At 40.1% G+C, this 25,884-nt stretch overlaps 2 protein-coding genes across 5 annotated transcripts; one reads left to right on the plus strand and one right to left on the minus strand.

Annotated features, from left to right (window-relative positions):
• Positions 1-1,676: 1,676 nt before the first annotated feature.
• Positions 1,677-11,067, plus strand: LOC306860561 (glycoprotein-N-acetylgalactosamine 3-beta-galactosyltransferase 1-A-like). 4 transcript variants are annotated; one of them, XM_079402308.1, is made up of 6 exons: positions 1,718-1,789; positions 1,925-2,087; positions 2,494-2,548; positions 3,817-4,081; positions 7,362-8,026; positions 9,659-10,327. In XM_079402308.1, the coding sequence occupies exons 4-6, from the start codon at positions 3,859-3,861 to the stop codon at positions 9,986-9,988; spliced, it is 1,218 nt and encodes a 405-aa protein (XP_079258434.1). In that variant the 5' UTR covers positions 1,718-1,789; positions 1,925-2,087; positions 2,494-2,548; positions 3,817-3,858; the 3' UTR covers positions 9,989-10,327. The 4 variants fall into 4 exon arrangements, with proteins under 4 accessions (XP_079258432.1, XP_079258434.1, XP_079258433.1 ...); XM_079402309.1 differs by having other exon boundaries at positions 1,731-1,789; positions 2,497-2,548; positions 9,659-10,322; XM_079402306.1 differs by having other exon boundaries at positions 1,677-2,087; positions 9,659-10,322.
• A 323-nt stretch (positions 11,068-11,390) lies between these two features.
• LOC306860922 (uncharacterized protein) lies at positions 11,391-13,719 on the minus strand (the record flags this gene model as incomplete). Its single annotated transcript, XM_079402946.1, has 5 exons — positions 11,391-11,473; positions 13,180-13,233; positions 13,305-13,334; positions 13,433-13,532; positions 13,618-13,719. 5 exons carry the CDS (start codon positions 13,717-13,719, stop codon positions 11,391-11,393), a joined length of 369 nt encoding a protein of 122 aa, XP_079259072.1.
• Between the last annotated feature and the right edge of the window lie 12,165 nt (positions 13,720-25,884).

The following is a 25,884-nucleotide window of genomic DNA, read 5'->3' on the forward strand; positions in this document are numbered from 1 at the left end:
CTGGTCCCTCTGCGGCTGATCCCTCCATGGCTTGTGCCTCAACGGCTGGTCCTTCCATGTCTCGTGCCTCAATGGCTGGTCCCTCTGCGGCTGGTCCCTCCACAGCTCGTGCCTCAATGGCTGGTTCCTCTGCGGCTGATTCCTCCACGGTTTGTGCCTCGACGGCTGGTGCCTCCACAGCTCGTGCCTCAACGGCTGGTCTCTCCACGGCTTGTCCCTTCATGGCTTGTGCCTCCACAGCTCGTACCTCAATGGCTGGTTCCTCCATGGCTCGTGCTTCTACAGTTGGTCCCTCCATGGTTCGCGACTCAATGGCTGGTCCCTCTGTGGTTGGTCCCTCCATGGCTCGTGCCTCAACGGCTGGTGCCTCTACAGCTGGTCCCTCCACGGCTCATCCCTCTATGACCAGTCTCTCACAGAAAAGAAAAAGGTGCCAAATGTGCTGGCCAAAGGATGTGAAAACCAGCAGTTTTTGCATGAAGTGCAAACTTCCAGTGTGCAAGAGACACTGTGATACTGTCTGTTGCATTTGCAGCAATGTGTCAAATAATTACTGTTTGTTTGTAAATAGTTACAAATCTATTTATTTATGGTTATTTATATATTTTTATTCCTCTTTTTCTTCAATTTACTGTTTGATAATTATTGCGTTTGATCTTATTTCAGCCTAACAGATGTTCCTGATATCTGTTGCATGTGCAGCAATGCATAAAATAATTAGTTTGTATATATAGTTAAAGTTGTTTATAATTATACATTTTATATTCCTCTTTTTTACATCTACGGTTTGATACTGATTGTTTTTGCAGTTGTTAGTTTGTTTCATCATAATTGCTGTTCCTTTCTAAAGTTTTTGTAACATTTATTGAATTACATTGAATAAAATATCAATTAACTACAAAATGTTTGTATAAAATGTTTTGAATTATCACTATCCATTCCTTATTTTGTTAGAATTTTTAATGATCAAATGCTGAGTAACAAAAATGCTTTCTATGTGTTCCCTTTCTAACAAGATTTTAATGTTTGACTGTAATCATAATGTAAAACCTGATACTTATCTAATCAAAATGATCTAAACCTTGACAAAAAGTAGTCTTTTAGAATGTCTAGATATATATCTAAATGCAAAACCTAAAAAAATTAAGAAATTATGTCCAATAAACAACAGGAATCCAAAAGCCTCTGTATATATCTATATAGGGTGCTAATACAAGAAGGTTACGCAACATTACACAAGTTTTTAGTTTTTAATGCCTTCAGATGGCCCAATTCTCACTTCAAAAAAATGGATTTTAAATGCCTTCACTCTATTTTAATGTGAAATATTGCATTTATTAAAAAATAGTAAAAGAAATAAAGAAATTAAAAAATTAAAAATACATTAATTCTAATGGAGAAAATAGCTCATTAAAATTGTATAAATATTGCATAGTATCATAAAATTCCCTCAAAATCATAAATAATAATAAAAATATATTGTTGAACAAAAATATATTACATTGATTTTCCTGAAAAAAAAAAAGTTAAATTTCAAGGCTTCAGTCACTTTTGACCGTGGAGGCAAGTGTGACTCCTAAACGAAGAGGGCCAGAGGGTTAATAAATATACTGTCATTAAAATATGTAAAATCTAATTTGTCATCCTTGAAATAAGTGAACGCCCCTAGTGGGCGGGGACTCCTATGACAACAAACCGGCCATTCCTCCAATCAAACACCTCGACACGGCGATCCGTGTGTGATGCTGCTGACACAGTAGTCGCTCATGACAGAGGATCTTTTGTTTCGGTAATAGCACACAAAGAGGCCTGTTCAGCTTACGGTTAAAGGCTAAACTTATGCTAATACAGGGCAAAATTAGTCGGGTGACTGGCGTACACAATGTCCTTTAACTAAAGCATGAAATCATTAACGTTTGTTTAGGTGTAGACGTCACAACGCGCACTCAAACGCAACCTGACGCGTTCCTCTCATGTAAGCTCGCGGATATGAAGAGGAATGAAGATTGAAGGCATGAAACTGACCGAAGTCCACAGCGTTCCTTGGGACGGTGAGAGGCTTGCAGAGGGGTGTTAAAGAATGCAAGGTAAGGGCCTTTGTCCTCGATCTCTGATGCACTTCTTATGTCTCAACGAGTGCGTGCAGTATGCATTTTGGTTGTTTAATGCATAGACTAACTCAGTATTACTGTGTTATTTATTTTATCCATGCATTAAAAGATGTGTGATAATAAAATTCCGTGCCATATTCTGTCTATTAATAAAATTTGGAAAAATCCAGCTTAGACTTGGATTTATTGAGTCTTTGTAGGATTTCCTTAGAGCAAACATGATTCAAACAATTTCATTAAATTAAAAGTTTAGGCCTAACAGTAATAATAGAGAGTTATTTAGAATATTTGTAGAAGTGTTTCATCCATCATAAAAAGGAGTGACTCTGCAGTCAACCTGAATGTTACTTGTCAACATCGTAAAACTGACATTTTTAAACAGCAGCAATGTGACTGGAGGCCTGGGAGCAGCAGGTGCCTAATTCGTGGAAATGAGGGTAAGAACCAAGATTTATCAGTCATGCAAGGTAACAAGCTTGTAATCTATTCCTCAGATTTAACCTGGCAGCAGCTCATTCCTAAATAGAAAATAGGCTTAGTAGGCTATATCAAAATGATATTGAAATGAATAGATGGTTTATGTTTTGTCTATCTAATTAGGTCTATATAAGGTTATAATTTAGAAAGTGTCAGACCCTAATATAAGAAACCTAATGGTAGATCAAATATGTTTTTAGATGGGTTCATAAGTTAATGAAAATATAATTTACATTTACATTTTACATTTATTCATTTAGCTGACGCTTTTATCCAAAGCGACTTACAATTGCTATATATGTCAGAGGTCGCACGCCTCTGGAGCAACTAGGGGTTAAGTGTCTTGCTCAGGGACACATTGGTGTCTCACAGTGGATTCGAACCCGGGTCTCTCACACCAAAGGCATGTGTCTTATCCACTGCGCCATCACCACCCCCTTTTTTTAAATAATAATTAAAAAAAGAATGACGGATTGATGGCCTTAACATGAATCATTTTAAAGTATTTACAAGGAATACATTAACTGACATCAGAGTGCTATAAACATGCAAATGTGCTATTATATTAACTTAAGTCTCACAGGGTTCTTCAAGTAAATATTTTAGGAAAAATGGGTTCAACTTGGAAAAAAAGATTTGGAAATCCCTGCTAGAGGGAAATTATTTAAGTTTATTTGCAAGTTTTACTGTTATATGGCTACAGGAATAAATTTATAATGAATATAATTATAGTTATAGTATATGTGACCCTGGACCACAAAACCAGTCATAAGGGTAAATTTTGAATAAATAAGCTTTCCATTGATGTATGGTTTGTTAGGATATGACAATATTTGGCCGAGATACAACTATTTGAAAATCTGAAATTTGAGGGAGCAAAAAAAAATCTAAATACTGAGAAAATCGCCTTTAAAGTGGTCCAAATGAAGTTCTTAGCAATGCATATTACTAATCAAAAATTACGTTTTAATATATTTATGGTAGGAAATTTACAAAATATCTTCATGGAACATGATCTTTACTTAATATCCTAATGATTTTTGGAATAAAAGAAAAATCGATAATTTGACCCATACAATGTATTTTTGGCTATTGGTACAAATATACCCCAGCGACTTAAGACTGGTCTTGTGGTCCAGGGTCACATATTAGGATCTCTGTATCCAGACTGTTAAAACAATCACTGAAAATGAATAGCCTCAAATTAATGTAACTAATATTTTTCTAGCCTTACAGTGACCAATGTTGGTGGGATCCCTGAACGGTCACAATGAAAGCAGGGAATTCAAGATGTGCTTTCTCCCTGGGCTTCCTGGTGGGCAGCTGCACCTTGTACATCTTCTTGAGACAGGTGTGGTTTGAGGAGAGTTTCAGCTGGAAGCGTGATGGCAAGAGCAGCCCTGCTCCACTGGGGCCAGAACAAAACACCCCCAACCTTACCTGGAGAGAGGAAGGATCTGTCCTGATCGACCTCAAACACCCTCATCAGCCAGGTGCTCAGTGCCCTCTTCTTCTTCTTCTGGCTTTTTATGGCAGTTGGCAAACAAACATAATGGTGCATTCCCGCCACCTACTGAGCTGGAGTGTGTATCATTGATGGAATAAGAACACTCTCAGAAATAAAGGTACAAAAGCTGTCACTGGGGCGGTACCTTTTCAAAAGGTACATATTAGTACTTACAGTGTACATATTTGAACCTAATAGGTACAAAAGTGAGTATCTTGAAAAGGTACCTGTCCCAGTGATAGATTTTCTACCTTTATTTCTGAGAGTGAAGAAAGATTAAGCTAAAGACAAAAAAAAGAAAAGGGAAAATAATAATAATAATAATAAATTGGCTTCTAAATCCTATTAAACAGATGTACCTTTCTTAAATATTTAATTAATGCTTTATATACTCTATAATTTTCCAAGCCATTATTCAGCAGTTTTTAAGTGTAATATCTCCGATCCCCATTTCTTTTAACTCTTCCACCAGACATTTCCTTTCATTTTGATAAGCAGTGCAATATATTAATACATGCTCTACAATTTCTGCTAATCCACATATACAGCAATTCCCAGACTCATGTTTGTTCATTCTATACAGGGAGGGAATAATTAAGAGCTGTATGCCTAAAGCGAAGTCTAGTAATGATTGTGTCTTCTCTTCTACTGCCTCGACTTTCTCTTTCACCACCAATTTTATTTTGAATCTGATAAAGATGTCTTCCTCTTTCGTCCTCATTCCATTGTACTTGCCATTTGCCTTTTATAGCTGTTCTAATAATAGCCTTATCTTCTTCTTTACAAAGTGGAATATTAATTTCTATATAAGATAATTTCTGCGCCTGCTTTGCAAGATGATCCACTTCCTCATTTCCAACTACTCCCACATGTGCTGGAACCCACAAGAAAGATATCTTCCTTCCCAATGTATTTACCCTGTACATACTTAAAATAATTTAATATAGAATATCTTGTCTTGAGGATCTCCCACTAATTAGACTTGATAATGCTGAATAAGAATCTGAGCAAATCACCACATTCATTGGTCGTGAATCCTCCATTCACCTGATAGCTAACAATAATGATGCCATCTCCGTTGTGTAAACTCCTACTTGATCAGATACCCTTTTACCAATTTTAATTTGATAATGTGGGATATATACTGCTGCTGAAGCTCGACCTGTTTCCGGATTTTTAGATCCATCTGTGAAAACTGTAAGCATTGAATTATAATTCTGTTCAAGATACTTCATCACCATTGCATCCTTAGTTATCACTCTATTTTCATAATTAATTATTTTTTGCAAATTAAGATCTTCTAATGGTAAAGAGAAGAGCCACCGTGACATGGGTGACACTACTACTGTCGGGCTCAATTCTACATTTATGATCCCTCTCGATAGAGCTTCCTCTTGGCAGATTCGTGTTCCCAACATTTTAACAACACTTTTTTTAATTGGACGAGTTTCATTATGTCCCTTTATTGATATCCAGTAATTCAACATTAGCTTTATTTTCCTTATATCAAGAGGCATTTCATTAATTTCTACCTGTAATGCAGGAATAGGAGAAGACCTAATAGCACCACCACATATTCGTAGTGCCCGTAGTACATCATGTATGTTACATACATTAATGAGTGTAACATGATATAAAGCACTGCAACAAAATAGCTGGTGCAAAGCTTTCATTTTCTCACTTCATTGAGTTTTCAATGGAAGAACACAGTGATTTGTTAATATGCACCAAAGTAATTTTTAGCAGCGTAGCGCCAGCATTATGTAAAAACAAATGTTTTTAGTTACCGATGCCATTGTATTTGCAGTCAGCCATGAATAATATATTACGTTAGTGAAAGCATTCGATAACATGGTTGTTACTGAGTTAAAGCGATTGTTAGGATGAGTAGTGCTTTCAACCGATTAATCACGATTAACCTCATCCAAAATAGAAGTTTTATTTACATAATAACTGTAAAAATAAACAATAAAGTAAGTAAAGTTTATTATGGATATATAAATACACACACATTCAGTATATATTTTGAAAATATGTACATGTACACTCTAAAAAATGCTGGGTTAAATACAACCCAGTGCTGGGTAAATATTGGACAGAACACATGCTGGGTTGTTTTCAACCAACAGTTGGGTTAAATGTTTAACCCAGCCTTCTGGGCAGTAACCCAACCGCTGGGTCTAAACAACCCAATCGTTGGGTTCGTCCATATTTTACCCAGCGCTAGGTTGTATTTAACCCAGCATTTTGTAGAGTGTATGTACATTTATATATTTATATTATTATATTGTATATTATATATAAACATATTTAATATATAAACATAACATATTTTTCATAAATATGTACATGCATGTGTTTGTATTTTTATATATATACACAGTACACACTCATATATTATGTAAATAAAATATTTTATTTTGGAAGTGATTAATCGCAATGAATCGTTTGACAGCACTAAGGACGAGTCAATGGGTCAATGATCTGACTCTTGTTTTGTAATAAGTTTTGTGTATAAATATAGTTGTATATATATATTCTACAAACTTGGCACATGTGTTGTAAACTAGGTTTTTTAATACAATATTTCTTTCCTTTTAATTATCATGGACATTCCTATGTGGCATTGATTCAAGGTCGATTGTGTCAAAGCAGCTTTATAGTATTAAGCAGGGACTCCAATGTAATCTCCAAATTATATATATATATATATTTTGACCCTGGACCACAACACCAGCCTTTAATGTCAATTTGTTTTAAAATTGCGATTTATACATCATCTGAAAGCTGAATAAATAATCTTCCCATTGATGTATGTTTATTTGGCCGAGATACAACTATTTGAACATCTGGAATCTGAGGGTGCAAAAAAATCCAAATATTGAGAAAATCGCCTTTAAAGTGGTCCAAATGAAGTTCTTAGCAATGCATATTACTAATCAAAAATTAAGCTTTGATATACTTACGGTAAGAAATTTACAAAATATCTTAATGGAAAATTATCTTTACTTAAAATTTTTGGCATAAAAGAAAAATTGATAATTTTGACCCATACAATGTATTTTTGACCACTGCTACAAATATACCCCAGCGATTTAAGACTGGTTTTGTGCTCCAGGGTCACATATATATATATATATATATATATATATATATATATATATATATATACAGCCTATACTAATAGGTTAGTGTACATAGACTAAAGTATACCTTCAAAATATGTTTTGATTGTATTAAACTGTAAACTTGTTTTAAAAACACAGGAGAGGATGGTCACATCGCAGATGAGCTGTTTACGAGAGTGCGTATCCTGTGCTGGGTGATGACAGGGCCTAGTAATCTACAGTCAAAGGCTCGGCATGTGAAGGCGACGTGGAGTCGTCACTGTAACGTAGTGCTGTTTATGAGCTCTGAGGAAGATCGCAGCTTCCCCACAGTGGGTCTCGGCACAGGAGAAGGCCGTAACCAGCTGTACTGGAAGACCATTCGTGCCTTCCATTACGCTCTGAAGAACCATGGCGATGAGGCAGACTGGTTCCTCAAAACCGATGATGACACGTTCGTCGTTGTGGACAACTTGCGCTGGATCTTGTCGAACTACATGGCAGAGCAGCCCATATACTTTGGCAAGAGGTTCAAGCCGTACGCCAAGCAGGGCTACATGAGCGGAGGCGCAGGTTATGTGCTCAGCAAAGAGGCCCTGAGAAGGTTTGTGGAGGGTTTTAGCACTAAAGTGTGCACTCATACCACCTCAGTGGAGGATTTAGCGATGGGTCAGTGTCTGGAGAAAATGGGGGTGGTAGCAGGGGACTCCAGGGACACACTGCACCGTGAAACCTTCCATCCTTTCATTCCTGAACACCATCTTACAGGAAAGTTCTCCAAAACCTTCTGGTACTGGAACTACTGCTTCTACCCAATTGTAGAAGTAAGTCACGCGCTTTTATTATTTTTATTTTTAATAAGTCCTTTATGATCACCAAGGCTGAAATTATTTTATCAAAAAATACAGTTAAAACAGGAATATTGTGAAATATTATTACAATTCAGAATATATATATTTTTTTAATGTATTACTGTATATTTTAAAATGTAATTTATTCCTGTGATGGCAAAGCTGAATTTTTAGCAGCCATTACTTCAGTCTTCAGTGTCACATGATCCTTCAGAAATCATTCTAATATGTTGATATCATGCTTATGAAACATATTTTTGTGAAACTCGTAATAGATTTTTTCAGGATTCTTTGATTAATATTTTGATTATTTGACGAACAGAATTTCGAAACCTTTTGTAATAATATAAATGTCTTTACTGTCACATTTTAGCAATTTAATGTGTCCTTGATGAATTAAAATATCAACCCCAAATTTTGGATGGTAGTGTAGGATAAAATATGCACTCATAGTCATTTTTATTAAGATATTTTATGTCCTTCATGTCCTTTGTGACATTTCCACAGCTTTGTCTCCTACACACAGGAAGCCCATTAGTTATTACTTAAGTAATGACAGAAGTTAAACTCGTTTTTTGAAAAGTTTTAAGAACTTGACTTCTATCTATGCCTGAGAGGAGAAAACATTTAAAGTGTCAAAAGTAATTTTCCATTCAGGATATAGGTATGAATAAAAATCAACAACATTGTTTGAGAAATATACTTTGAGAACGAAATTACCTCTCATAATTTTAGCCCTCTCATTATTAAATGCCACACTAAACTAGAAACTCCTTCTGGTGATTGTAAGCGAAACCAACATAGGTTTGATGGGGACAGCATTTGTCAATAGTTTTTCTTTCATGTACATGATGATTTGATTCGTGACTAGAGAGCTAACATCTAACAATACAAAACCAAAAAAATAAACACAATTTTGTCTTGTCGTGGTCATCAAAGTGGCAATGAGAAAGGATACAAACGCTATTTCAGTGTTTATAAAGTGAGTATAAAAACAAATATGATTAAGAATAGAAGTTTGTGATTTCTTTCTGAAAAATTCATTTTTACACATACAAATTAAGCTCAATTGAACAATATTAATGACAGAATGACAATTTCTTAAATTTTCCTTTGTAATAAAGCAAAAATATCAGTGTTACAGACAATAGAAGTAAATTAGTAATACAAAGCTTATGTTTTAAAGCACTTAATTTATTCTTGTTAAAACTATTTTTAAAACTGTAAAGTCCTCTTTTTGGTCATTAGTAATTAAATTGTAAACTTTAATATAACTGGATACAAAAATAAATAGCAAGTGATTTTCTTTTCTCCATACTAAAATCATACGAACACACATTATTTGTCCTGCATATTAATGTTTACAGATTGGCCACATTTACTTCAATTGAAAGTGCCACACTAAAACCCAGATTTTCCCTTTTTTAAAGAAAGGACAGATAAGTCCAAATTAATTTTCATGGTAATCAGCATTTTGACGCAATTGTGTTGATTGACCTTAACTTGTAATGAACCCAGCATATTTCTTTGAATGCAAACTACTGTATCTGCAATCACATATAAATGTAACAGACCAGCATCTCTTATATTTGTCTTTTCCTACAGGGCCCACAGTGCTGCTCTGACCTAGCTGTGTCTTTCCACTATGTAGACCCTGTGCTAATGTACACTCTTGAGTACTACACTTACCGCCTCAGGCCCTATGGCTACCAACACCGCTACCAGCCTCCCGTGCCTGCTGTACTGTCTTTAGCTTCCCACACTGGGAAAACCACCACAGAAGCTCAGAGATTAGAGGAGCACGTTAAAGAAAAATCAGTTCCAACATACACCATGAATCCCAGAGCTGAGAAAGTGAAGACTACTGGAACAACAAGTCACAAAGCCACAAATGCTGCCCAGGGGAGAAACATAACAGACAGAAGCACTGCATGATTGTGAATATGATTGTTTCTTCTTGTGTAAATCCAAAATGAATGCATGTAGAACTGACAGATGTGAACTTGTGTAGCATTTTGAATCACCCAGACTGTGTACTGTGCAAATGGAGTGGTGAAGTGGTTACAGATCTGGGCTAATAACCAAAAGCTGGAAGTTCAAACTTTAACAATGAATAAATTTTATCATTATTGCTGTTGATCAAGTAACTTGACTGGTTGTGCCAGTTATAAATCAACTGTAAATCACTTTGAATAAGTGTTTGCTACTCAACGGATTGTTAACATGGTCCCTGCTATTTGAATAAATTATTTTGCTGCCTTCTAGTCTGAATACAGTAAAAGTGTCTGATTCACAAGCATCATATATCATGGCAAAAGTACATGAAGGGTTTCGATAGTTTTGTATTTCAACAATGAGACAAAATGAAAAGCTGAGTTTCATATCATTGATGATTCTTTGGGTTTTCTTTAATATTTCTTTACTTGGAAAGTTCAGATGGCATTATTTTTTGTTGGGATGTTGTCTATGATTGTTACATTACTAACCTGTTTACTTAAAGACATACTGTGCTTTAACGATCTACTGATATCCAAAGCACTAACACTCAAAGTCAAACTTGAAGCATTAGTTGCTAAGTATTAGTATTAGGGACATCATGTTTCCTCTAGAATGATTAAGTTGACATCAAGTTAAAATACATATAAGTTTGATGTAGATAATTATATATGCAGTTGGTCATGAAGCCTCTGTGTTTTGGCAAATGTAACAAATGATTCCTGTGTACAGCATTTTGCAGGGTCCAAGTCGCTACATTTTATGCTGTTTTAAACAGTTAAGTCATAAACATTGTAAGATCAGATAGATAATATTTTTATTTACAAAAATCATGCTTTATACATTAGACAGCAAAAATAGCTTTTAATATATTGAAATGCAGGGGATGTAAGTGGATATGTAAATGTTGCGATATATAATCTATAGGTTAATGTATAATTTGCAGTACAATGAAACAAATCACACCATAGGAAATCATGTTTATTTGATTCATCTTATATAAATATTTTGTCTTGCTCTATTACTTTTGTAAAATAAATTATGACTTTTTGTTGTTGTTCCAAAGAAATGTCTTGAAAAGAAGCTGTCATGACAGGGTGGGATAGACGATTCACTGAAACAATTCATTTGCCTATAACCCACGACGAAACCTGCAACAAATTGTAAAAAAAAGCAATTATAATAAATACTTGTATAAATAAGTAGACTATATATATATATATATATATAAGTAAAGCCAGTAATTTTGTAACAATAGACAGACATGCTTTAGGAACAAATGCTGTGTTGTAATAGTTTCAGAAAGCCTGCAGATGGCAGAGAAGTTTTACTACTGAATTGCTCACCTCAGTTTGCATTTGTTGAAGAAGATGCCTCTGCTTGAGCCTGTTTCTGGATACTCTTTCCTCCATGGACGCCCAGTTTCTGACAACACAAATACAGTAAGTCTGAGATGCGTGATAGACTGAACAATTTTCTGACAATGCTAGCATAGATATTTGTTAAGTCATATCACATTGACTCTATTGTTAAAAAGGCCCAGCAGAGGTTGTACTTCCTTCACCAGCTGAGGAAGTGTTCAACCTGCCACAGGAGCTGCTGAAACAGTTCTACTCTGCCATCATTGAATCCGTCTTCTGCACTTCAATATCTGTCTGGTTCAGCTCAGCTACCAAATCTGACCACAGAAGACTACGGAGGGTAGTCCGGACTGCTGAGCGAATCATTGGTACAACCCTCCCCACTCTCCAAGAACTGTACTTATCCAGAGTGAGCAAAAGGGCTGGTAAAATCACTCTGGACCCCTGACATCCAGCACACTCCCTCTTTGAACTGTTACCATCTGGTCGACACTACAGAACTCTGAGCACCAGAACGACCAGGCACAGGAACAGTTTCTTCCCTCAGGCAATCCATCTCATGAACACTTGAACTCTTAACAATAAACATGAAACACACAATACTATCATAATTTTTTATTTAACACATATTACATTTCAAATTTGCACCTAACATACCTGTACATACTGAATTGTCCATTTTGTATATTTGTACATTATTATTATTATCTGTGTCCTGTCGCTGTCATTCTGTCGCACTGTGGAGCTACTGTCACTAAAACAAATTCCTTGTATGTGCAAACCTGGCAATAAAGCTAATTCTGATTCCGATATGTCTGAGGTTCAGTCCACATGGTTCAATTAGCTAAGACAGAATCGTTGCAAATGTGTAGCCTACTTTTAGCACTGTTTCGTATGAACGACCAGCCAGACACTGGTTAAGTTTCACGAACCTTAGTTGCACATATGCTTCATTTCGAGACGGACTTGACTGAAACTAATAAAAACTTACAGATTTCGATTCAGTCACCCCTTTAAGATTCAGTGAGTTTATTCATTAAATTATTCTTACATTTATATTTAGTCATTTGGCAGACGCTTTTATCCAAAGCGACTTACAATTGGGGAATACAAAAAGCGATTCATCTTGAAGAGGCAATCAGACAGAGGAAGTGCTCGTAACACCAAGTCTCAGTCATTGTTCAAATAAGTACAAGCTAGTAGGGAGAGAAAGATAGAGGGAAAGAGTGAGTTTTTTTTAGTTTAGGATGAAGTCAAGTACTGCCGAAAGAGATGAGTTTTCAGTTGTTGCTTGAAGATTGACAGGGGCCCGGCATTCCGGATAGGGGTGGGAAGATTATTCCACCAGCCAATGATTATTCTTCAGATTCAAATCGGTAACTCGTGTGTCTCATTGATCAATTAGTTCAAATAACATACTCTTAAGAGTCATTTGCTCGTAAACCAATTCACACTGCTCATAAGACTCATTCGGTTGTGAATCAAACTGTATTGGTCAAGCTGCATGTTTTTGATTCCCTAAAAAGAACCGGCTCATAAGAGTCATTTGTTCGTGAATCGAACTGTTCGCGCTGGTTTGTTTATTACGTGCACCCCGCGAGGACAACTTAGAAGACGCTTTTTATATTCAATAGTTTGGCATTAAATTCAGACTGCAAACCCACAAAAAATATTTCGTATAGGTGTAAAATGATATCAAGATAACGGTCATCTAAAGGTAAAGTTATCTCTTTTACAAACATCACTGAATTGAAGAGAAAATGTGTTTACCAGGGTTAGCGCTCCGTCGACCCATAAGTCCAACAAAGATATCGTGCATTTCCCCTAAAAGAAAACATATATTAATTTTTCTTAATTATTAATCTGAAAGCACAAAGAGTACCCCAATGCCTTACTTTTACGCTGAGGTGGTATATCATCTGTGTCTGGAAAAAATACAAATAAAAACACGTTTCAGTAGAAAAAAAATTGAATTAAATCCGATACAAAATTACAACAACAGCAAAAATATCCGTTCACTCACCAGCGTTCCTGCGCCCCATTAATCCGACGAAACTGTCATAATCTATGTCATTATACCTCTTCAGCACCTTATGAGCCGACAGCCGAAAACTCGGACTCTCCTGTGCATGAAATGAAGTTTTTATTATACAGCTCAGGCAAACCTATATATTTATACATTTTAGATGATCATAATCTGTCACTTACGCCTGAAACTGCTCTTTGAGACTCTGACTGCTGACAGCTCGACTCACTCCATCGGGTTTCCAGCACCAAAACCAAAAACAGTAACACAAGCCCACGGTACATCTTCACAGATAAGTCTGAGGAGAAAATATGTCAAATACGAAAACAATTTACAACATTTAAAAGCACCCGTTTGTTTACAACACTCAGTCACATTTTATTCATAAACAAAGCGTCCCATCTAAAATACTAATTGCAGTTATATGTTTTGTTTAATCTCTTACAGTGATTAAACAAAGTATAATTTACCACTAAACCATCAGGATGAAAAATTGATTGTTTAAAAAAAAACAAAAAGAAAGAAAAAAAAAATCTAAAACGATAATGTAAAATTGTAATTTGAATTACATTTTACAAGTGTTGGACTCACCTGAGCTGAGGATAATGCTATGTGGAAACAGCTGAGTTACAGTTTGTGGTCGAGGAGTTAAATCCTTTTGTGATGGACTCTCAGACAAGAGACACAGAGACAGGGATTCTCTCCTGTCTGATTGTTAAATGATAGCAACATGTGCTTAAGTCCAATCAGATGTCGCAGTGTAGGTGTGGTTTAAGGGTTTGTAGTCTGCATCAGCAATGACCATGCGATTGAGATCCTGACATCAGAGGTGTGAGGCATTCCTTAAAAGGACAAACCATAGCCTCTTTTGTTAAACTCCTGTCATCAATTACTCAGACTTGAATTCTTGCCACTTTAATCACATATCTGTAACTTTGCCAAATTATTTTTTTTGTCCCTTCAAGGTTACAGAGTGCCAGGTTTGGATGAAACCGAGTCTCCCGCATCTGTGGGTCAACCTCGAACAGTTGCGTGAGAGCATGTCTAAATGTCATGTTTGTTGACGCATTAAGATTATGCTGATATCTATCCGAATGCTACTTTTCTCTGCTAAGTAGGGCCTTATTGTCGTATTTTCCTCCTGACTGCCTAATTGGTGCTGTCACTAGCGGGAATGTAATCTCTCAAGGAAGCAATTACACAGATGGAGAGGTGGATGATGAGAACGGTGTCTCGCAGACTCTATGGACATCTTGAGGGGGGCATCTAACTGGCCTGGCGACATGCAGGGTTGATTAGTGGGAACATCCATTAGTTGCTGCCCACACTCAGTATGCAGCTTGCAAAGGGCAGCTGTGCTTTGAAGTTTCTGTTAGAGAACAGATTTGATCAGTTCATCAAGAGAAGCCTATGATTGAAACAGCCCAGGCAGTACTTCCACATCAACATCATAAAACCTGTGAGACTCAGACACAATCGTCAGCATCATTCATTTTTTTCATTGTTGTTGACTTGATTATTTTTGTAATCATTGTCTCTGACATTATCTAAATAAAAATTTTAACATGCTGTCCTGTTGAGTGCAAATAATGTGTTTACCAGGGCTGTGCACCATTTAACTCTAAATTGACTCAAAATGTATTTTTTTATTCCATTTTGTTGTATAGCAATTATATAATTTTATTCATATGACGTACATTTTTAACTTAAAGTAAAGTTTACATTTGAATTTTTTTAAATTTTTCCTGGTACTCCAATTCCACCCTATTAAAAAAAATATATATTTAAAATACATTTATTTGATACTAATTAAAATCTATTAATATATTTACTGACTTATCGCTCAACTTACTGACATAAAAAATATGATTAAACTTTATTTGGAGTACTACTTGTGCACAATGCAAATTTCTTAAATCTGTTTCTTTTTTTGGTTAAAAATTATCCAAAATCAATATTTGAGCAAGTACATAACCTGCCAGTGTTCAAAACTATCACCTTACTTTAGCTTGATTCACAACGTTTATCTTATAATAATGTTTTCTAATTTGAGTGGTACGGGTAGGTTTTCGCTGGAGATTCGAGCATGGCACTGCATCATTGCTGTAAACATAAAGAAGTTGTCCCGACTAGTAGGCTATATCACATGTGAGGTTCCTGCAGGTGGAGGATCGTTTTTAGCCTTTTCTCACAGCAGCTAGAATAATTAAATGTATCATTTTGATGGCGGATTGTAATCCAGAAAGGATTATGCGTTTATGAAACACATGTTGAATGAAATTAAATTATATTCCAGTTTTAAATGTGCTTCTGATTACAGATAGCCTGGGATTACACAAGATTTAACAAGTTTAACAAGCATAGTTTGCTGTTTGGTTTAAAATAATTTCTTAATATGAAATTCAAATGGCATGACAATTAGGTTAAACTTTACAGAAATTGAAATCTAGACGCTAATACACACTATACTCATAGTCACTCAATGCTGATGTTGTTAACATTAATCATTTGAGAATAAAGTATAACAATAATAATAATTCCCTTCCAGGAACTCGAGCTGCGTCGAAGCGCTAGGGGAACGCCCACAGCGTGACCGCGCTCTGAACCAGAGTGTAACGTGTCCAATGGAAGGGCGAGACGTCATAGGCGGGTGACGTCACTGACCGGAAAGCATATAAGCACGTGCGGTGGAGCCGGCGTTTGCTTTTCGTCATTCAGCAACCGCTTCTCTGTCTGTGTGTACTGTCTTTGCATGTTGTGAGTCTTATTTAGTGTTGTTTGTCCTGCACAATCACTAGGCTCCAGCAATATGTGCAAGCACTGGGGCGATAGCAGATCGCATTCGGGCTGTGTGTTCCTCCCTGCACACATTATATCACTGCTTGGGATACACGCAGTCTGTGTGTGGTCTGCTTGAGAGCAGAGCGCGCAGATTCAGCTCTCGAGGGAGCTGACTGCTCGTTTGTGAGCTTTTTCATTTCTTACGCCTGCTCTCTGAAGATCCTCTTCCCTTCCCTAGACCTGTCTTCCTCCGAGGAGGTGGACGCGTCAATGAAACAGTGCTTGCACAAGCATATTATGAATGAGAACGGCGCGCAGTCAGCTCTAAAAAAAAAAAAAAAAAAAAAAAGGAGAAAGGGGGCTGATTGTGTTTCTCTCCGCTGTACATCTCGCATTCCCGCCGCTGCTGAGGCACGGCGGCGAGTGTGAGTGCGGGGATCGCAGCGCGCGTTGCCGAGGCGACGCGTGCGTTACGTATTCTCATTCATATCAGAGCGATGCCCCGGGTGGAACAGACGCTCGCGAGCTATCTGTCCCCTTGCGTGGCGTTGTCTCTGAAGGCTCGCGGCTGCAGGTCAGGCTGGTGCGTGTCTGCACACCGAAAAAAAAGAAAAAAGAAAAGAAAGAGAGTGTTGCAGGCGCACCAAGCTGACGTACCTGCTTAGAGAGCTGGATGAGGGATTGGGGCTCAACTTGATTGAAATATAAGTTGATCTCTGAGCTCCCTAGAAACGCTGTCTGTGGTCGACCCTATCTGACATGGAGAAGATAGGGTTTTCCTCATGGACGCCCCGCTTGCGCCTTCTGGCCTGTTCGGCGACGCCGTCAATTACGTCGTCAACCGGTACCAGGAGGCTCGTAGACAAGCGGCGGCGTTTCAGCGGTTTCTCCCTCACCTGTTTCTAGCTCAGGGGGCTGCTGGGCGGGAGCAGCCCTCGCCGCGTGCCAGCCCCTCTTTAGAGAGGTGCAAAACAGAGCGTGGCTACTCACACCCCACCGAGGTGGGGCCGTGGCGGCTAACGCTCTGGGTCGGGGACCTCTAAGGCTAAGCCGGATCTGCGGACCGTTCTTAAGTCTAAGGGGGTTCTCGGCCAAGAAGCCTACGGGCGTGGGAGATCAGTCTGCCAACCCTGCCAGAGTTCCAGGGCGCAGCTGGCTCCAGCGAGCAATGTTCTCAGTTCGTCCGCCCCGAAGTGTAGCGGAGCTGAGAAGCTCGCCACCCCTGCGGGGGTCTCTAGAGCTTCTGGTTCGGCCGTCTCCTGCCGGTTCTCCGCTTCAGGGCACCGAGCCAGCAGCTCTAGGCACGCCAGAGGCCAGTCTCGAGAGACTGGTTCCCTTAGGAGACCATCGGGCAGCGTGGGAACTACTGCCGATGTGTCTCTTTGGGTCCTGCCTTGCAGGGTCTGGTTCTTCAGCTTGGTCTTCCTAGGAATGACGCGGGTCTGAGGACCGTCGTTCATTAGGAGGCTGAGGCTGACGCAGTCCTGGTGCTGTGCCCAGGACTTACGAGGGCAGACCCCTCTGGGGCAGATCAGGTGTCCGTCTCCCCCAGTGCCCTCGGGAGAGCAGTCTGCCAACCCTGCCAGAGTTCCAGAGCGCAGCTGACTCCAGCGAGCGATGTTCTCAGTTTCTTCCGCCCCGAAGTGTAGCGGCGCTGAGAAGCTCGTCACCCCTGCGGGGGTCCCTAGAGCTCCTGGTTCGGCCGTCTCCTGCCGGTCTTCCGCTTCAGGGCACCGTGCCAGCAGCTCTGGGTACATCAGAGGCCAGTCTCGAGAGACTGGTTCCCTTAGTAGACCATTTAGGCAGCGTGGAAACTACTGCCGAATGGATCTCATTGGGTCCTGCGTACTGTAGAGAAAGGCCTTTTGTATTCAGTTCGGCGCTCCGCCACCGCCTTTCAACGGGGTGATTCCCACGTGCGTGGGCCCCCAGCAGGCTCTGATCATGGAACAGGAAGTAGAAAAGCACTCTCTTGGGGAAGGAGGCCATCGAGGTGGTCCCTCCTCACGGAAGAGAGTCCGGGTTCTACAGCCGGTACTTCATTGTTCCAAGGAAGGATGGTAGATCTGCGTCAGTTGAACCGCTCAGTCATGTGACTGAAGTTCAGGGTGCTTACACTCATCAGTCGTGTCTCAGACCAAGTCCGAGGACTGGTTTGTCACGATGGATCTAGGACGCAGATTTCACGTCTCCATCCTTCCCTCTCACGGGAAGTCCTTCAGGTTTGCTTTTAGGGGCAAAGCTTACCGATATCGGGTTCTTCCCGTTGGCCCTGCACTCGTACCCCGCATTTTTACATCAACGATTGGTTGATTCTAGCTCGATCAGAGCAGGTGGCGACTCGGCATCGAGATGTCGTTCTCGCGCACATGAAGGGGTTGAGACTGAACGCCAAGAAAGTGCGATTTCTCCAGTATAGAGAACCACTTATCTAGGCGTGGTGTGGGATTCGACCACGATGCAGGCACGTATGTCTCCTGCTCGGAGCGAGTCGATCCTCACCTCAGTCAAGAGAGTGAAAGAGGGCCAGTCACTCACTGTCAGGCAGTTTCAGAAACTGCTGGGGCTCATGGCAGCTGCGTCCAACGTGATTACTTTTGGCCTCCTGTACATGAGACCCCTACAGTGGTGGCTCAAGACCAAGGGGTTCTCCCCGAGGGGAAACCCGCTTCGCATGATCAAGGTCACGCGGCGATGCCTACGTGCCTTTGATATGTGGAGCCAAGCTTGGTTCTTGTCTCAGGGCCCGATGCTGGGAGCCTCTTGTCGCCGCGTAATGCTAGCGACGGACGCATCCCTCACCGGTTGGGGAGCGGTCATGAGTGGCCACTCTGCCCGCGGTCTGTGGAGCGGTCGCCATCTAACGTGGCATATCAATTGTTTGGAAATGTTGGCCGTGTTTCGTGCACTCAAGCACTTTCTCCCGGACCTAAGAGATCACCATGTGTTGGTGCGCACCGACAGCACAGCGGTGGTCTCTTACATCAACCACCAGGGAGGTCTGCGTTCGCGCCCCTTGTACAAGCTGGCGCACCAGATCCTTGTGTGGTTCCAGGGCAAACTTCGCTCGCTCAGAGCCATCGATATCCCTGGGTATCTCAATGTGGGAGCAGACATCCTGTCGAGGCAGGGGCTGAGGCCCGGGGAATGGATGCTTCACCCCGAGGTGGTGAAGCAGATATGGAGGTTTTTGGCTGTGCGACTCGAGAGTCAGCGCTATGCCCCTCTAGTTCCTCCAGCTCCTTTGGAGTGGACGCTTGGTACAGACCTGGCTGAGGCTTCGTCTGTACGGTTTTTCCCCGATCGCTCTGCTCCCGGGAGTTCTGGATGGCAACAGGGATCTGGTGAACAGGTTGGAGACGGGTTCGCCCTATCTCCTCCTGCATTCCCCAGATCTAGCGCTCTCGCTCGTGGAAGCCCGCGTGTGCGGTTCTTCCCCCTCTGAGTGAGTGCTCGCTGTTGCAGCGCACGTTGCCGAGGCGACGCGCGCATTACGTGTGGAAGTTCTGGCCTCTGAGGGGGCGCAGCTCATAGCTTCCGGTCTCTCAACCGAGGTTGCTGAGACCATCTTCCAATCCAGAGCTCCCTCTATGAGGAAACTGTATGCCCTGAAGTGAAAATATTTCACTTCTTGGTGCGGAGACCGCCACCTTGACCCAGTTAACTGCCCGTTTGGTAGAGTGCTGCAGGTCCTGCAGGCCCGTTTCTCCGCAGGGGTAACTCACTCCACCCTGAAGGTTACGTGGCGGCTTTATCGGCCTACCATGCCCTTCTCGGTGGCCTTACAGTGGGTCGACACCCCCTGGTTACATGTTTCCTCCACGGTGCGCTGAGGCTGAGGCCTCCTGTACGACGTGTCCCTACGGGGACCTGGCTGTGGTCTCTTAAGAGAGTGGGGATTTGTAGGCCCTTCATGGCCCCTTCTTATCTCGTCTTTGCCCCTGGTCCGGCCAAAGCGTTTTTCTACCCTCGAGCGGGTTATTTCCTAGATCCCCTCTTCTATACCACGGCCTGTCGTGCTGCAGGCCCTCAGTCTTCCTCCCTTTCGGGAGCCTGACCAGCGAAAGCATAACTGTGTGTGTCCAGTGCGAGCACTGGACGCATACGTCCACAGAGCTGCCCTGTGGAGAAGGACGGACCAATTGCTAGTTTGCTTCGGCCCTCCTAAGCGGGGTCTGCCTGCTTCCAAGCAGACCCTTAGCAGGTGGATTGTGGATACTATTTCCTTGGCCTATGTATCTTCAGGCATCCCTTCGCCTCTGGGGCTTAAGGCCCATTCAACTAGGAGTATGGCGGCCTCCAAGGCCTTTCTGGCAGGGGTTTCGATGCAGGATATCTGCAATGCTGCGGGTTGGTCCACGCCCCTCACCTTTGTTCGGTTCTATCACCTTGATCTTACGGCCACTCCCGGCTCTCCTCTTTCTCGCCCTCGCTGTGCTCCCAGTGATACACACAGGGCAGGTATTTTGGAAGCCTGGAGGCGTGGGCATCTCGTTCCCCTAGCGCTTCGACGCAGCTCGAGTTCCTGGAAGGGAACGTCTCGGTTACGTATGTAACCCCGGTTCCCTGAAGGGAACGAGACGCTGCATCTCGAAGCCATACTTCCTGTATCCCTGCGGGTGGTTGCTTCATTCCTGGAAGCAAACGCCGGCTCCACCGCACGTGCTTATATGCTTTCCGGTCAGTGACGTCACCCGCCTATGACGTCTCGCCCTTCCATTGGACACGTTACACTCTGGTTCAGAGCGCGGTCACGCTGTGGGCGTTCCCCTAGCGCTTCGACGCAGCGTCTCGTTCCCTTCAGGGAACCGGGGTTACATACGTAACCGAGACGTTTACACGGTTTGATGTGATATGAGCTAACCGATCTTTAGATTAAATCACCATTGGTAGCGTGATTTATGTTAATGTTTTTTCCTCAGTTGGGCAGAACAAATGTGGCAAATGACAGCAACACATTCACCTCAAAACATTAGATTCATCCGCGCTGAAGCCATGCCAACTCACAACCCACGCAAGCTAGATAAATTCGCAAAAAGCTGCAATTCCAGGTTTTCAAACAGAGAGGGCGACAAAGAGGCAAAGTTACGAACTTCAGCTTTAATATTAAGACTAAAATGTGTTTTAACATCACTATTGATGAGGATTGTATGATCTTTGAATAATATCGGTTTATATATCGGATATTTAAAGTGTGCATGAAGTATACTCACAATAGTTCCTAAATGTTGGAAAAAGAAATTTCCCAAATCAGTTTCCCAAATGATGGGACCAGATTGTTAATACCTGCTGTAGAATAGGTCATTCCAGGATGACACACAAGTTTTTAATAGGAGAAGATCTTCCAACATGTTTTCTCTGCCAAACCCCTTTATCTCTGAAGCATGTATAATTAGATTGTGCTTGTTTTAACCCTGTGAGAGACTTTTTTTATTCAGTTAACTCCGTTTTAAACAGAGTTAAGCCAGATACAGTTTTAGAGTTTTTAGTAAAGTTTTTTTAAAAACCTAATATAATTTGGTATAAATTTTTCTCGATTTGAAAAAAACAAACAAACAAACAACGTTGCATGGCATAAACACAAACAAACAAACAAACTTACAATAGTTCCACTTTAGCACAATCAGATATACTTCAGTATATCTTTAGTTGAACTTCAGCAATACTTTCGCACAATTAAAGTGCATTAAGTACAAAATTAGTTTTTCCAATTTAAGTAGTTTAGTATACCAAAAGTACAATTGCTGGTTATTTTTATTAAGTACATAAATGTGTACTTAGCATGAAATAAATGTTTCAAAAACATTTTAGTATTCTTATTTTTCACTAGGGCAGTTGCTACTGGGAATTTTAAGAAAGGTTTACCCATATTTTTTTCTCAGGTTAAGGTGATTTAGATAAGTAGAACAAGTTTTCTAGTGAATGTTACTGTAAAATGTAACTTATCTCTTGCATAAGCACTTAACTGCATTCTGAAAAAAGCTCTGCTTTCACTATTTCTTAATTCCTTACTGCTCTAGCTTGTATTTTTATGGACTATATTTAAAACTTAGTATTGCTAACACTTCTTGTGTTGTCTCCTTAAGATGAATGGCTTGTTGCATTCCATTCCTCATTTGGATAAAAGCATCTTCTTAATAATTATGTAAATAACAGTTTTTCCAAAAGCGTAGTGCTAAATTACTGGCCTGAGAATGTTAGCACAAATGGTTATGACATTAAAGATTGAACTAATAATTTCATACTTTGTCTTTAAACAATATTAAAAGACCCTTGCTCTCTGCCACTTTGCATTCTGTTTTAAATGAGACATGGAAATGCATAATATTTTTCTAGTGCTGATAGGGGAGAATACATTTCTGGAAGCAAATTACTTTGCAAATAGAGGGCATGCTATAAATGATAGTCAAGAGCAGCTGTTGATTGGGAGCCCTATGGAGAAAGCAGGCATAAATATGTTGGGGAATAATGTTCTAAATACAAATAATAATGTTTACAGCTCAAATTTTTAATTCTGCATTTGTTAAAACCTGTGGCAAATTTTGTTTGTGCTTGCATAAGGCTTATAAAGCATTTCGACAAACAATGGAGCCGGTACTCTACCCGCATGCCAATTATTTTTCACTACAAGGGATGTTGGAAAATATGCTGTACCTCTACTATGCAAACCGTGTGTGTTTCATAATGCTTTTGATGCAGATGCTTGGACTTCATCGCTGACTGTGTTGATCCACAGGAGACAGTCACTGCCAATGTTCTATGCAGACTGAGCTATGACTTGCGGGGACATGTCGTCTACAACAAAGGGCAGGTCGGAGTTCCAAATGGCTGGTTTTCCCAAAGGTTAGCAGATTAGCATTAAGATGTTTTAGTAATGGGTCCCAACCCATATATGTCTCTTCCTGCTCTGCATGGACCATGCAGCGGATAAGATTAAAGATATGGGGATGGATGGGGGACAGATCTGACAGCAGTAGGGGAAGAAAAATTAATTAATTGCATTCTTCCATAATTAATGACTTCTTCTTTCCCTTAATCACAGAGCCACATCCTGGGAGTATCAATGAGAACACCATAGGGCTGTTTATTTGGAGCATGCTAGGGTGGAGGGTCCCTGCCGCTGAGAGGATGACGACAGTAAGAGGATGCCATAGTGGTAAATTCATGACAGTATTAGATATCGTTTAGTGCACTCAAAACGTGAGAGGAAGCTATATATTGCTGCCAAGGAAGATTTTACTGCAATTATCCCAGGTTGTCATCTAAAGTATATATTTACTAAAGGATGCGCATGAGAAATCAGGAATCGGTGCAACCAAAATCAGTCCTGATGTTCATGTTTCTATTGATTTCCTATGAGATAGAACAGCAATTTTTGCTTAATGTGAAATGGAGCGGTTACTTTATTTGTGGCAGCTGGTGTTTGGAAATCATCTTATCTGTACCTGCTAATGTCATGAGCTCTTCACACTTTTTGTATGAGTTGTTTGTTTTTACTCTTAGTAACAGCTCACAGTGAGCGATGTTTACACTAGAAATCAGAGTTTATTCACTTTACTGCACATAGAAACATCTTTCTCTGGGTTGCGTATGATTTTTCGAAAGTTCAGGTCTCCTCGTTTGGTGGGTTTTGGATAAATTCCAGGGATTTCTCTTGAGAAATTGTGTACGTGATATTGTGTTTTTCTGTGCATGGAAAGGGAAGTAAATGAGATTTGACACATGATGGAATAGTGACTGACAAGTCAGATTACTGGTCTCAGCTATGCTCAGGAACAGCAGGGTGTTGGCAATGGCTCTCCGCAGACTGGGACAAACACATCTTAAAAGATCCATATATGTTAAATGGAGACTGGAAGGGTGACTGATGACAAGCAATCACTATTGAGCAAATATAAAAAACATGATGATTAGATTAACTCCAGAAAAATATATTATACTGGGACATAAATCTATTCAATTTCAAATATACATGTCATAAAAATCATTCAGTTTTTCAATATGCTCTAGTTGTAATGTGGATGACATACAGTGCCCTCCACTAATATTGGCACCCTTGATAAATATGAGCAAAGGCGGCTGTGAAAATAAATCTGCATTGTTTATCGTTTTGATCTTTCACTCCAAAAATTCACACAATTCTAACCTATCATTGAAGAAAACAATTGAAAGTGGAGAAAATCTCATGATGAAATAAATGTTTTTCTCCAATGAATGTTGGCCACAATTATTTGCACCCCTAGAAATTCTTATGAGTAAAATATCTCTGAAGTATGTTCCCATTCATATTTACATTTTTTTAACACAACAGGGTGACTAGGAGCATGAAATTGTCCAGCCATGACTTCCTGTGCAACAGGATTATAAATGGATTATAAATATGAGGAACACAAAGGCCAAATTCCCTCAATCATCCATCACAAGGAGTAAAACCTAAGAATATAGTTCTGATGTGCAGAACAAGATTGTTGAGCATCACAAAATAGAAAGTGGGTGTAAGAAAAGAGCTAGAGCATTGAAATCCCGATTTCCACCATCAGGGTAATAATTAAGAGTCACAATCAACTAAAGATGTTAAAAATCTGCCTGGAAGAGGACATGTCTATATCGTCCTAATGCACGGTGAGGAGGAGAGTTTGAGTGGCCAAAGTCTTTCCAAGGATCACAGCTGGAGAATTGTAGAGATTAATTGAGTCTTGGGGTCAGAAACCTAAACAAAATATATATATCAAACATCCCCTACATCACCACATGTTGTTCGGGAGGGTTTCAAGGAAAATTTTCCTCACTCATCCAAAAACAAACTCCAGCAAATTCAGTTGTCAGACACGACTGGAACTTCAAAAAGCACTGGCTTCGATGGTCAGATGAAACTGAAAAAATAGCTTTTTGGCAGCAAACCCACCAGATGAGTTTAGTTCAAACAGGGATAAAAAAGTACCTCATGTCCACGGTTAAATATACTGCTGGAACTTTAATGTTGTGGGCCTGTTTTTCTGCCAGAGGTCCTGAACATCTTGCTCAGATGCATGATGGCATCATGGATTCTATCAAATACCAACAGATAAAAAATCAAAACCTGACTACCTCTTTTAGAAATGTTATAATGGGCCGTGTTTGGATCTTCTACCAGAAAAACAGTCCAAAATAAACATCAAAATAAACACAAAAATGGGTCACTGAGCACAAAACGAATCTTTTACCATGGCTGTACCTGTCCTGTGACCTGAACCCTACAGGAAATGAGTGGGTTGAACTGAAGAGAATAAGTACTAACATGGAGCTGTGAATCTGAAGGATCTGGAGAGATTCTGTATGAAGAAACTGGTCTCTGATCACTTATCAGGTGTTCTCCAAACTCTTCAGGCATTATAGGAGAAAACACAGAGATGTTTCCTTGGGAAAGGGACGTTGCAATAATTGGGTGCCAATAATTGTGGCCAACATTACCTAGAGAAAGCATTTATTTCACAATGAGACCCCCCCCCCCCCCCCCCCCCCCCTCCCATTTCAATTGTTTTACTTCAATGATAGGTTGGAATTTTGTGAATTTTTTTAATGAAAGATAAAAAGGATAAACAATGCAGATTTATTTTCACTGCCGCCTTTGCTCATATTTACCAAGGGTGCCAATATTAGTGGTGGGCACTGTATATGCTTGCTGATAT

Source organism: Barbus barbus (assembly GCF_936440315.1).
Source record: "Barbus barbus genome assembly, chromosome: 41".
Lineage (NCBI taxonomy): Eukaryota > Metazoa > Chordata > Actinopteri > Cypriniformes > Cyprinidae > Barbus > Barbus barbus.